General features: G+C 36.7%; 1 protein-coding gene across 1 annotated transcript; it reads right to left on the bottom strand.

Annotated features, from left to right (window-relative positions):
• Positions 1 to 10,802: 10,802 nt before the first annotated feature.
• On the bottom strand, positions 10,803 to 12,965 carry LOC122275249 (protein PHYTOCHROME KINASE SUBSTRATE 4). The gene has a single exon (XM_043084231.1). The coding sequence runs from the start codon at positions 12,681 to 12,683 to the stop codon at positions 11,001 to 11,003; it is 1,683 nt and encodes a 560-aa protein (XP_042940165.1). The 5' UTR covers positions 12,684 to 12,965; the 3' UTR covers positions 10,803 to 11,000.
• Positions 12,966 to 13,615: the final 650 nt, after the last annotated feature.

Below are 13,615 nucleotides of genomic sequence, written 5' to 3'. Positions count from 1 at the left end.
CAAGTAAAAGGGGATAATATTAACAACTTAGTCAACAATTTTGTATTGGAGTCAAGAAGTCCTTTAGGCATCTCCATCACATCCCCATCCTGAGGAGAGGTCGTCAAGTGAGAGGGTCCCTCTGTGTAACGCCCCGTACCCGCTTGGGTCAGAGAATTACTAACTATCACTTATAAACTTGTCTCCCAACACATTAAAAATCTTCAAAGACTTTGAAAACAATAAACAGTATCACATTTTCTAAATAAACACATAATGGTGTCCATAAATTCATTACCACAAAACATTAACATAAATCAAAGGGTCCACAATTTCCCATTAGTCTCAACAAAATAAACTAATAAATCCTTAAGTCTTACTAAACCCAAAAACAATAACATATCTAAGGGGCAAAAGAAAATCTTTCTATTAACAGTACCCTAAGGTACCCAATACCCTATCCTCAGCTTAGCCTTGTTTACGATTTCTATTCCTGGTCCTTAGCTGAACCATCCACATCATCTGAAAAATATTTAGAGATAAGGGAGATAAGTTATCAACAACTCAGTAAGTAAAACATATATACTAGTGTGTACAACATGAGCCTTTTCATAAAGTTTCATATGTAGATCTCAAAACATATTAATAGAAAAAATATAGTGACATTTCAATCTTTTCATATTTAAGAAAAAAAACTGTTGATATTCAAAAACACTTTGACATAACATAACTGAACATTCTCATCTTATCATATTATATACTATGTTTAACCCCCGTGGTAGGGTTGTGCTATCTCTGGTGGCTAAATCAGGAAGTATCATATTGTGAAACTTTCTATTTTTCAATCTCGAAACCCCGAGTGTGCACACAAGAAAGAACATAAAAAAGACCACCTTGCTTCCAAAGTGAGTGCACTCATATCATATTATATCATATTGGTACCAACCATATCACATGAACCAATATCATCATATCATAACCATATTCAGAATCAGAATAAAAACAACTAAGTATGCCAAAAGTTTTTCATATTCGTATCATATCAAATCACATACGGAATATATTCGTATCATTTTCAAATGATCAATAACAGATCCAAAACATTTCATATCACATGAACAAAAAAATAAAATATCATATTTACTCTTTTTCACATTTCAAAACATGTCAAATATTGGTTATGTCTACACTTTTCATGTCAAAAGGCATTTTCTCTTTCATATAAACTTCATGAGTGACTATAGAACACATAACTGATGTTGTTTTTACATTTTCTTTTCAAAACATTACATGCACATTTTTACAAACCAACTTTAGTTCATTTCTTTTTTTTATTATTATTCTAAATCCAGCATAAGAACCCTGCTTACCTGACTCTCATAGTGTATGGTCAAATTCTTGAGTCCGACCTATATTAGTCTCACCACCTATTCATAAAAAATAAACCATGCGTTAATGGCTAATAACACAAACCCAATCTAAATAATTAAAAACCAAAATCCCAAGCTACATTCAGCCAACACCACAACTCAAACAACCACTTATTTAATTCGAGCATTCCTCACCTCAACTCTGGACACCCTTTTATAATTTCAAAAAAAAATGTCTTATACATCCTCCATAATTTACGTTAAACTCATAATATCATAATAACAACCCCATTACCGCAGTCCATAACTCAAAGCATCCACCATCAACTCATCAAACAACAAACATCTCATACTTTATTCCATTCACAACTCCACAAAATTTAAACTCCTGACATTTAAAATCAGCACCCACAAGATATGATACTATATATCTCTCAAACAAAAAATCCAGCAATCATATCTTAGACACCAGTCCATGAAACAAAGTGACTAGGCAAAATACCAAGAAAAATTTATACCTAGTGACGTTAGGAAACCGGTGGGAAAGAAGGCGAAGAGTCGCTATCCAGCCACAAAAACAAATATTCCTAATGCGCGAACAATGAAATCAGAGAGAGAAAAAATGCACGGCTTTGAGGATAGAAACACACAGCACAAATCACCTTAACGGTGGAACCTAGGGGAGTTTCAAACCAAGCCAAACAAGAACAAAAATGTATGATTAGCGCCTAAAGAATAAGAGAGAGAGCGAAAGAGAGAAGAGATTCAGAGGGTGGTACCAGTGCGTGGAGAGGGAGATGAAACCCAACCTGAAAACCTCCAAAACAAATTCATAGCAAGCATAAAAGGGCACAAGGAAAGGCACAAGAGAGGAAGAGAGTCTGACGAGAGTGAAAAAAAAATTTCTAAGATTGAAAGAAAAAGTAGTTGAGAAGATGAGGAGATGAGGAAGAGTGGAATGTGGAACCAGTAAACTGAAAAGAAAGAAAAATAGAGAGGGAAAAAGGGGTGAACCTTATGGGGGAAAAAGAAGCAACAAAAGGCCTTAAGCCTTACCTGAACGACGCCCTTTTTGGGGTCACAGGGCTAGCTCTTCATGGGCTAGGTTCCCTCTAGACTGGGCCTTGTATGGCCTTGGATTTGGACATTACATTCAATCCCTTTTTCCCTGTCTTGATGATCCTTTACCTGAACCCTTCCTAGGGGATGTGTCAATGGCACGAAAGAGTGGCAATGATCTCCATCTCTGGCGCAAGGGTATTCTGGACTGGAGCATCATTGGGACTTCCTTCCTCTCTATTCCCATCTTCTCCATCCCCTCCTACCACCTGATCTTCCCTCGACGACCCGCCCCCCTCCTTAGGGTTTGAGGGTTCCACATCACTGCCAAAAGAGGAAAGGGGGAGAGAGGGGATGGAGGCCCTTTCATTATTTGTGGATGGGGTCACACCCCAGAAACAGTTGCGGGCAAGGAGCTTGGGTTAGAAACTTGGTCGTCGCCAACAATAGTGGTTGCCACCTCAGAGGTCACAACCACAGCCATGCCCATGGAGAAGTCATCGAATATGTCAAATGTAAAGTCACTGCCACTAGGCATGGAGACTAATGAAAGAAGGGAGGGAAACTCGAAGGGCGAAGTGCCCATTAAGTCTGACCCCTTTGTGAGCAAATCAATGTCAAATTGGAGACATAGGGCTTGGCCCATAAGCCCATCAAAATCATCTAGCCTGGGAGATGTAGGCGGCGATATGGTCGTTGGAGATGCAGACACCATCTCCCCCTTAACAGAAGGTGTCTCCCTTTCCAAATTGGGCTCAACGCCAGAATTAATGGCCATATCTAGCCTTGCATCAACAGTCGCACCCTCAACATCTTCAGTTGGGCAGCTGGTAGGCACCTCACCCTCCATATGGTGAAGGCACTTCTTGGGAGTTTTAGAAGGAGGCAAGGCAGCAGGCCTCTTTTTGGAAAATGCCTTTTCCACAGCTTTTAGTTTACACCCCTTTATGTGGGAGCGGTTGGATACAACAAGAAAATTGTCAATATTAGCGAGGGTTAACAACTTATCCGTCCACAAGGTGCTATTATTGCCATTATTTTCTTTAGTTCAATTAAGGACCGCATCAATGCATTCTTCTTTGTGGCCGGTGAGGTCAATAAGGATCGTTTTGTCGTCGGGAACCTTCCCCTAATTAGCCCGAATGGGGAAATCCCAAATCTCCTTCTCAGAGGTTGGGAATTCCTAGCCATTCCCAGAGAGAAAGAAAAACTTCTTTTGCCAAGTCTTTGCATTTGAATAGCAAGGTTCAAAGGCCGCCAAGCATTGACAATGGACACAAAAACTACAAATGTTACCTAGCAATCATCTCAGGAAGTAGAAAGAGAAGAATTTGTGACCAATATCTCTCCCCCAAAAGTTCCAGAACCATACGGAACACCACACAGAAGCATAAGAGCGCATGCCATGCATGCGAATGAAGTTGGGCGGGAGATATTTAGAGAAGATCAAGAACGTTGCAGATAGAGCGAAAAAATATGAGGCGCAAGCCATGCGTCAAGGCACAAGTTGTAAGGGCAACTCTCCCCGAGAAACCTTCCTCATCAACATTACCCTCAGAAGGGATAACTAGTTCTACATAATCGGGAATATGGTACAAAGTCCTCAACTTCGTCAACTCTTGGGTAGAGATAGTGAAACACCAAGAAATGGGAGTTTGGCCCTTAGAGGATTCAACCATATAATGGGTGGAAACCCTAGAAGGGGTTTGCACAGGAGTTTGATGGGGAATACAAGAAGAGACAGGGTGAGCCATTTGATGTTTGGATTGGAGAAAACGAACTTAAGAAGGTGAGGGAGTGTGAGTTTTAAGAAGCTTTAGAGAATGAGATGTAGAGAGGAAATGGAAGAACTTGAAAAGTAAAGGTGAACTGATTACGCCCAAAGAATAATACGGTAGTTGTAACACAACTTTGGAGTATCGATTCCACATGGAGACAAATTAAAGGAATAGTAGAAGGAACAAAAAAACTAAAAAAAAATATTAAATGATTAATGGAGAACAAAAATTAATTTTAAATGTAAATTAAAATGAAGCAAAGTGACTAACGGAAAAAATACTCAAATTTAACGAACAGTAGAGCGTTGAGAATCCCTTGTACAAATTCAGTATTTTAATTATTCTTAATTCATTGAATAACTCAATGGGAATCTCAATTCTTAAAATTTCCAATCAGAAGGTATAGATTATAAACTAAAGTGAAACCAAATGTAACTCTTTGAAAAATCATTCACCACTTTTAAAATACGTAAATTATTATCACTATTAAGAAAATCTAACGATGACAATATACTCAGGGAGTGATATTGTAATAAATAATTAAATCAATATAAATAAATAATTGATCCAAACATAATCAAAGTACTAATGCATTTAATAGAAAAAGTACGATTGAATCCATAAACAGAATAAATTCTATGATTATTTGAAGAATAAAACATCAATAATGAATTGAAAATGATAAAACAAAAGAGTTTTAATAATTGAAAATCAAATATATAAATTAAAAATAAATTAAAAATATCATCTAATGTGGAAGTTTATCTCTAACCTAACTAAAAAATTTAGTTACCTATAAATATTATGAAAAACAAAAATTTCAAAAAAGAAATAAAGCAAACGACAGCTATGTCTTCTCTTCGTCTTGCCTTCAGAATATCCGTCCTGTGTCTCCAAACCCTCAAAACGGCGCTGCTGGTTTTAGCCCAAAAGACTTCCTTGTTTTTTTTTCAATATATATGAGGTGTCGTCATGCATGTAAGGGCCATCTCAGAAAAGACAAAAACTCCCAATTTCGTGCGGCATGCGTCCAATGCTCCAAACGAAAGGAATTAATTCTCTCGTGCACGTTCGTCCAAACTCAAATATGTGATCCATGTTGGCATCAAAACTCCGTGCGGCATGAATTGCCTCCTGTCCAAAAAGCCAAAGAAAATAGAAACATGTCCTCAACAACATAGATTTAAAAAGGAAGATACAACCCAAAAACAATCGTGGTGCCATTAATAGAGACATTTTCGTTCAAGCGGTGTCGTGATCTTTTCCTTCTTTGTAACGTGATTACAATGCTCTTAACGACTTACTTAACTATGAAATGCAACTTTTTATTTTTCTTTATTATCAATTTCAATTTCACTGGCTAATGTATTAAGCTTTTATTAGCTCCCTTGGTTACTTATTTAAATAAAAATCCACTTAAAATATGACACAAACTTATGTAATTGAAAAAGATAAAAGTATTTGTTGATGCATTTCTCAATATAGCCGGAGTCAAACAACGAGATTTTACGGCTCACGATAGTGGTTTAGGCATTGATACGGTGCGTGCACGTGAACGCATGTACGTCAGTCAGTTTGCGCTATGAAATAAGTACCTCTTGATTAGTAAGTGACATATATTCGACAAAACTCGATTCGGTTAAGGCCTGCTCGTTTATGCCCGAGTCAACTCCTTAGCTCGAGTCGATTAAAACTCATTCATGTATTAGCTAATAATATAAGCATAATACTTTTATAATTAAATATATAATATATAACCTAATTACTCAGGTATATATATTGAATATACTTCGTAGCTATATTTTATAATTTATATAATAATCAGTCAATAAGATTTAATAACTTTATATACTAGTGTGTAGGAATCATATACGAAATAGATATATGCTATCATATTATGTATATATTAATAAGTTTTGTAGCATATAATATATTGTTATTATGGATAAATATCAACTAGTTAGATATTAATTATTTACAAATTTTTAAAATCTTATAATAGAATAAATGTTTTACTTGTTAGTTGTACTAATTCAATATTATATTTTTCATTTTTTATCTATCTAATTTATTAATTATTAAATCTTATTAAAAAATAAACAATTCAAGCCGAGCTTGAATCAATTCTATTTGATTCAAGCTCATTTTTGGGACAAGCTCGAGTTAGAAATTTAGCTTACCGATTCGAGTTCGAACAAATAATAAATAAAAATCTCGAACTCGAATATTTTGAGTCGAGTCAAGCTAAGCAAGATAAATACCTACTCGGCTAGCTTGGCTCAATTACAGCTCTATTGCATAGAGAAAGAAGATGAATTCTCGGAAGTCCACGTAAGAAAGATAGAAGAAGCTCCCTAAGAAGTTGATGGTATATGTAGGAAAATCTCCTTTTATTAAGACCTCTTAGTAGCGGTTGATTTCTTGTCAGCTCTATATTCTTTTCACATTTCTTCGTTACGTATCTAACTTGGCTTCTCTCACTATTACTTCCTTCAACTTTCATCTTTTTTGTTTTTTTTTTTGTTTTTTGTCTTCTTTTCCTTCCTCTTGTGGTGATCATTTTCAGTGGGCTTGGCCCCGTTCATTTTATCCCCCAAACAATATCATTTTTGGCTGCCTTCGTAAAACTATTTTGGATGGCGCCGCCTTTTGTATTTACAGTTTGCTCCAATCATGTATTGCTCTAGGACAATGAAATTTCAAGTTAGAACAGAGTAACTCGATGATCATCCTCATGGGGAGTACATGTCTTTAACCACGGAATATTCTGCAGGCAAAGGGCGTCATTTATGTGGCAAAGCCTTGTACACACAAATTTTGTGCGTGGGAGTCTCATGGCATATAATTTATCCCAAAAAGTATTATTTTCTACGATAACTCTAACTCGTGGGGAGTACATGTTTTTAACCACAGAATACTCTGCAGACAAAGGGCATCATTTCTGTGGCAAAAGCTAATTTAAATTTTATGGAACTCGTAGTAAAAAAATCAAGTCCCACCAAATGCTCTTGTGGGTAATTAGTATGTTTTGCCATGAACTATAGTTGATTATCCATAAATGTGATATTGGGAAAAAATTATATTCCATGAATCGATCTTGTGAAAAATAATGTTAACATTTATATGAAATACTTTTCCCCACAACACACTCGTAGGAAATGTAAAATTTCCATGAAGGAAGTATATAGAAAATGCGTTTTACATAAACCCAGTTGTGGCCATGAATCCCACTAAATGCATCAGTGGCAAATAATCTTTTCCCCATTCATGTCGCAATAGTGTTTTGACAAATTTGGAATCAGATTTTTACGCACCAGCTAGCTCCTGGGGAAAAAGACGAGTTATCCCCACTAATCTGCGGGCAAAGGGCTTCACAGTATTTTGATTGTTGGTGTGATCAAAATACTGTGAAACAATCAAAATACTGTGCAGCTGCCTGCATGCCAACAATTTGTCCCGTCAAAGAACAATGCTCAATAGTATTCCCCACAGCATCGAGCAAATTACATACAGAAACCCAGCCAACTTCGTGTCCCCAATTTTGTTGCATCACCAACTTCTTATTCTTTGTTCATTCATCCGTCGGTGCGTGCACGTGAACGCATCATGTACGTCAGTCAGTTTGCGTGATTTAGAAACACGTCCTCAACAGCATAGATTTAAAAAGGAAGATACAACCCAAAAACCAAAAACAATCGTGGTGCCATTAATAGAGACATTTTCGTTCAAGCGGTGCATGTCGTGATCTTTTCCTTCTTTGTAACGTGATTACAATGCTCTTAACGACTTACTTAACTATGAAATGCTACTTTTTATTTTTCTTTATTATCAATTTCAATTTCACTGGCTCATGTATTACACTTTTATTAGCTCCATTGGTTACTTATTTAAATAAAAATCCACTTAAAATATGACACAAACTTATGTAATTGAAAAAGATAAAAGTATTTGTTGAGAAATGGTTTAGGCATTGATACATTGCTCTTGTGTTCATCTATAAAAATAATAAATAAAGGCCAGGAAATATAAATAAGAGAGGGACACACATATTTACATATTTCGGCATAAAGTCTACATCTATAGGGTGTTTGGGGGAAAATCTACTATGCTTACTGATTTGTACAATATTTCATGGTCTCATGTACCTCTCAATACATAAATAAAGGCAGTACAATAGATATTGAAGATAATTTTACCTAGTAGGGCTGTAAATGAACCAGTCTATTTAATAGCTTGCTCGTTACTCACTCAGTTAAATTCAAATCGAACTAGACTCGTGAGGGGAAAAAAAAAAAAAGGCTCGTTCGTGAGATCAAATAAGTACCTCTTGATTAGTAAGTGACACATACTCGACAAAACTCGATTTGGCTAAAGTCTGCTCGTTTATGCCCGAGTCAACTACTCCTTAGCTCGAGTCGATTAAAACTCATTCATGTATTAGCTAATAATATAAGCATAGTACTTTTATAATTAAATATATAATATATAACCTAATTACTCAGGTCTATATATTGAATATACTTCATAGCTATATTTTATAATTTATATAATAATCAGTCAATAAGATTTAATAACTTCATATACTAGTATGTGGGAATCATATACGAAATAGATATATGCTATCATATTATGTATATATTAATAAGTTTTGTAGCATATAATATATTGTTATTCTGAATAAATATCAACTGGTTAGATATTAATTATTTATAAATTTTTATAATCTTATAATAGAATAAAGGTTTTACTTGTTAGTTGTACAAATTCAATATTATATTTTTCATTTTTTATCTATCTAATTTATTAATTATTAAATCTTAGTAAAAAATAAACAATTCAAACCGAGCTTGAATCAATTCTATTTGATTCAAGCTCGTTTTTGGGACAAGCTCGAGTTAGAAATTTAGCTTACCGAGTCGAGTTCAAATAAATAATTAATAAAAATCTCGAGCTAAAGTATTTTGAGTCGAGTCAAGCTTAAGCAATATAAATACCCACTCGGCTTGGCTTAATTACAGACCTATTGCATGGAGAAAGAAGATGAATTCTCGGAAGCCCCTGTAAGAAAGATAGAAGAAGCTCCCTAAGAAGTTGATGTTATATGTAGGAAAATCTCCCTTTATCAAGACCTCTTAGTAGCGGTTGATTTCTTGTCAGCTCTATATTCCTTTCATATTTCTTCGTTACGTGTCTAACTTGGCTTCTCTCACTATTACTTCTTTCAACTTTCATCTTCTTCTTCTTCTTCTTCTTCTTTTTTATTTTTTTTATTTTTTGTCTTCTTTTCCTTCCTCTTGTGGTGATCATTTTCAGTGGGCTTGGCCCCGTTCATTTTATTCCCCAAACAATATCATTTTTGGCTGCCTTCGTATAACTATTTTGGATGGCGCCGCCTTTTGTATTTACATTTTGCTCCAATCATGTATTGCTCTAGGACAACGAAATTTCAAGTTAGAACAGAGTAACTCGATGATCATCCTCATGGGGAGTACATGTCTTTAACCACGGAATATTCTGCAGGCAAAGGGCGTCATTTATGTGGCAAAGCCTTGTACACACAAATTTTGTGCGTGGGAGTCTCATGGCATATAATTTATCCCAAAAAATATTATTTTCTACGATAACTCTAACTCGTGGGGAGTACATGTTTTTAACCACAGAATATTCTGCGGACAAAGGGCATCATTTCTGTGGCAAAAGCTAATTTAAATTTTATGGAACTCGTAGTAAAAAAATCAAGTCCCACCAAATGCTCTTGTGGGTAATTAGTATGTTTTGCCATGAACTATAGTTGATTATCCATAAATGTGATAGTGGGAAAAAATTATATTCCATGAATCGATCTTGTGAAAAATAATGTTAACATTTATATGAAATACTTTTCCCCACAACAACACACTCGTAGGAAATGTAAAATTTCCATGAAGGAAGTAAATAGAAAATGCGTTTTACATAAACCCAGTTGTGGCCATGAATCCCACTAAATGCATCAGTGGCAAATAATCTTTTCCCCATTCATGTCGCAATAGTGTTTTGACAAATTTGGAATCAGATTTTTACGCACCAGCTAGCTCCTGGGGAAAAAACAAGTTATCCCCACTAATCTGCGGGCAAAGGGCTTCACAGTATTTTGATTGTTGGTGTGATCAAAATACTGTGAAACTATCAAAATACTGTGCAGCTGCCTGCATGCCAACAATTTGTCCCATCAAAGAACAATGCTCAATAGTATTCCCCACAGCATCGAGCAAATTACATACAGAAACCCAGCCAACTTCGTGTCCCCAATTTTGTTGCATCACCAACTTCTTATTCTTTGTTCATTCATCCGTCGGTGCGTGCACGTGAACGCATGTACGTCAGTCAGTTTGCGTTTCAAACTTTAAAGGCATGATGGTGATAGCTCACCGAATCGTTGGACTGATCGGAACATGCATGCATGCTGCTTCGCTTCATGCACGTATATTATTAGAACAGAATTAGTACTCCGTCTATACAAAAGTTTTGCAGAAATAATTTTTTGTGTCGGTCGATTTTCTCATATATTGAAATTTTTAATTTAATTTTTTCTAAATCAAGAATTTGTCATGTCAGTCTGTGTAGTCGTAACAAATTATTGAGTAGACGGAATAGTTCTTTTCATACATAATACATGACTAGAGAAATGAAATGACAAAAGCAACAAAAATTAGTTCACAAGGACATTATTAATTGGAAAAACAAAATATAAACGAGAGACAGTACTGGGAAATATGGGCATGGAGGCATATAAAATCCCATCGTATAGAAATTGATGGCTCTGCACTCCATATGTCTATGTTGAAAGAGGAAGAGACACTCGTGCTGAGGGAGACCTCGCAAGCGGTGGCTTATTCGCGATGGGTGGCCTACTACCCACATGCCTCAATGTGGACGACTTCGTTGACAGAGGTGGACCCTCCCTATGTCCTTCAGCAGTAGACACGCACTTTACTGGGTTTGGCCCCACGCTCACCGCCTTCTCGCATCGACAGCTCAACAACAACCCATTCCCAGATGTCGAAGCCGATGCCGATGCCAATCTCCGTTTTCTTTTTTCTGGGTCGGGCCGTTGATCACTCCCGGCCTGCATAATCATTGTCTCGTCTTCGACAAATTCTGATGCGACAACTGACAAGCTTGCGACGCTAGCTCGATCGAAACCCTCAGCGGTTGTCACGCTCCAATCAATGCTAGCCTCGCTCGGCTCGTAGCCCTCGATTCTTCGTGCAATTTCACTAATACTGGACGGTGTCATTGGCTCCTCGAGGCTACTACGTCTGTTAAACAAGAAAGACCCGTTAGCAGCCAATCGTCTTGCATCAAAGATGGAGGCCTCGTCCAGGGAATCTCGGCGGTGCGATGGTATCGGATAGGAAGTGGTCTGAGTTGAGAAACTCTCTATCTCAAACAGGTCGGAGCTGGCGTCGCTTGCCACTTCATCATCAATATTCATTCTTGACTTGGGACTTGCTGGGAACGTAAAACTCTGATCACTAGCCTTGCATGAATTATTAGTATTAACGGAGATAGTTTCATGCGAGGGACGGAACACTTCCAAGGAATGACGAGGTGGATCTTCAATACTAATGCCTCCAGCTTTGATATCAACCGGCAGTTTTAGTGGGGATTTCGCCGTCGATGACAATGACGACGGATTTAGTATGGGAAAGGTGAAGCCAGCACCATGGTTAGTACTAAAGGGCCTCCCGGAGGCCACTACAACAGCACGCTCCCCCTGCAGATTTGAATGAAAAAGACTACTTTGGCTCCATTTGTTGGGTGCGGACAAAGTGTTTTCAAACTTGGAGCTCTGCCTTTTGAGATTCATGATTGGACCCGTGCTGGGGTGATCACGGTGGTGCAGTAATGTTGGTGGTAGTGGTGGAATTTTGGGTTCCGGTGCCTTTTCTTCTCGTACTTGAACGGATTTCTTGCCTGAACAGGGGCATCTTCTTCGTAAAAACCATCTTGCAGTAGTTCTACCACAGCCTTCAACTTTCTTCTCATCAAGATGGTGAACATTCTGCATGGAAACTGAAATTGCGCCCGGAGGTTTGGATAAGAGACCAGTTTGGCTGTTCCAACTGGCCTCCGATGAAGTTGTCGGAGTTGTGGCATGGAAAGAACGAGCTCCATAGTTTCTAACATTAGTATAGCCATCCACGGAGGACGAAGCAGAAGAGAATCTGCCGGGCAGAGCTGCTGAGGGATCTAATCGCTCCGAACCACGTTCCAAATTCACAACATTGACATTAAACACACGGGAAAGTACTCTACTATTGCAGCCAACTTTCTGAGCGCCAATATTACTCGATTCGTTGAAGTACTTGTGAGCGTCAAAAATGCTAATCTCATCGACTATAGTACTACTACATCCATCGACAGCACGCTGTTCTTGTTTGCCATTAATAGGCTCATCTGGTCTGAGATAAGAGGAGAAAGAGGCATCCTTGTCATTAACTGTTGCTCTTTCCATCTTCCCCGATCCTCACCCTTGTTTTGTGAAATTATTAACAAAAGAGAAGGATTGCAATATAACACACTATATCCAAGCTGCAGAGAATGAGATTTGGGTCAAGGAACTGAATTGCCTCCAACATTATTTACTACCATATATGGTATTAATAAGGGTTGGATGCGTACTACCTTAAGAATAAAAAATAAGGGGATGGTTTATAATTAATCATGATTCACAATCTGTTGTCTTCTTAGACATTACAGAGAAGCAAATCCAAGTTGCAGACTAGATGTGGCATGTATGCACAAATAATGTAAATGTATACAGCTATTTTGATCATTTTTTATAAATAGAAAATACTTTTTTAAATAAGTTGTCACTTTTTTAGCTTTTTGATGTTTTGATAATTGAGATATTCCTTATCCAAACAACCAAATAATTGATAATGATTCGCAAGTAATTGAGTGGTCATGCGGAGATCATTGAATAGTTGCAAATTTTATATTGTAAAGTCGTTTTGCTATGAGAAATGATTTGTACAATATTCAAATAGACAAGCTCAGTACAAGTCATTATAAAAGAGTGGGCCTTACGTTAAAAAATTGTAAAAAATCTATTCTTTATTAATGAAATTCACTTTTTTTTACAAAAAGACTAATATAAAACTTATGTATTTAAAACTTATACATAGTATTACTCTTTTGTTATAACCTGTTTTGATACGTACGTAGCACATGTAGGCATATTCCTCTTTTTCTTATTTTCTTTTTTTGACAATGCGCACTTTGAATACCTTGAAGGAGTGACAGTAATTAGTTTCTTAAAAGGAAATGTTTTTTTTTTTACATTAACATCTTGTGAAAATGTTAGTGTATCCCGTGAATTTGCTTCCTTATTTTGACTGCTCATATATTTTAATATTTTTTTTATTTAATAGTTAAGAAAGATAA

This window comes from Carya illinoinensis, chromosome 9, assembly GCF_018687715.1.
Source record: "Carya illinoinensis cultivar Pawnee chromosome 9, C.illinoinensisPawnee_v1, whole genome shotgun sequence".
NCBI classification, from domain to species: Eukaryota; Viridiplantae; Streptophyta; class Magnoliopsida; order Fagales; family Juglandaceae; genus Carya; species Carya illinoinensis.
Note: the sequence above shows the minus strand (reverse complement) of the source record. Positions and strands in the feature narration are given on the sequence as shown.

What these genes read in the sequence shown, in the direction of transcription:
- LOC122275249 (XM_043084231.1), bottom strand. Translation starts at nt 12,683, where the DNA reads ATGGAAAGAGCAACAGTTAATGACAAGGATGCCTCTTTCTCCTCTTAT.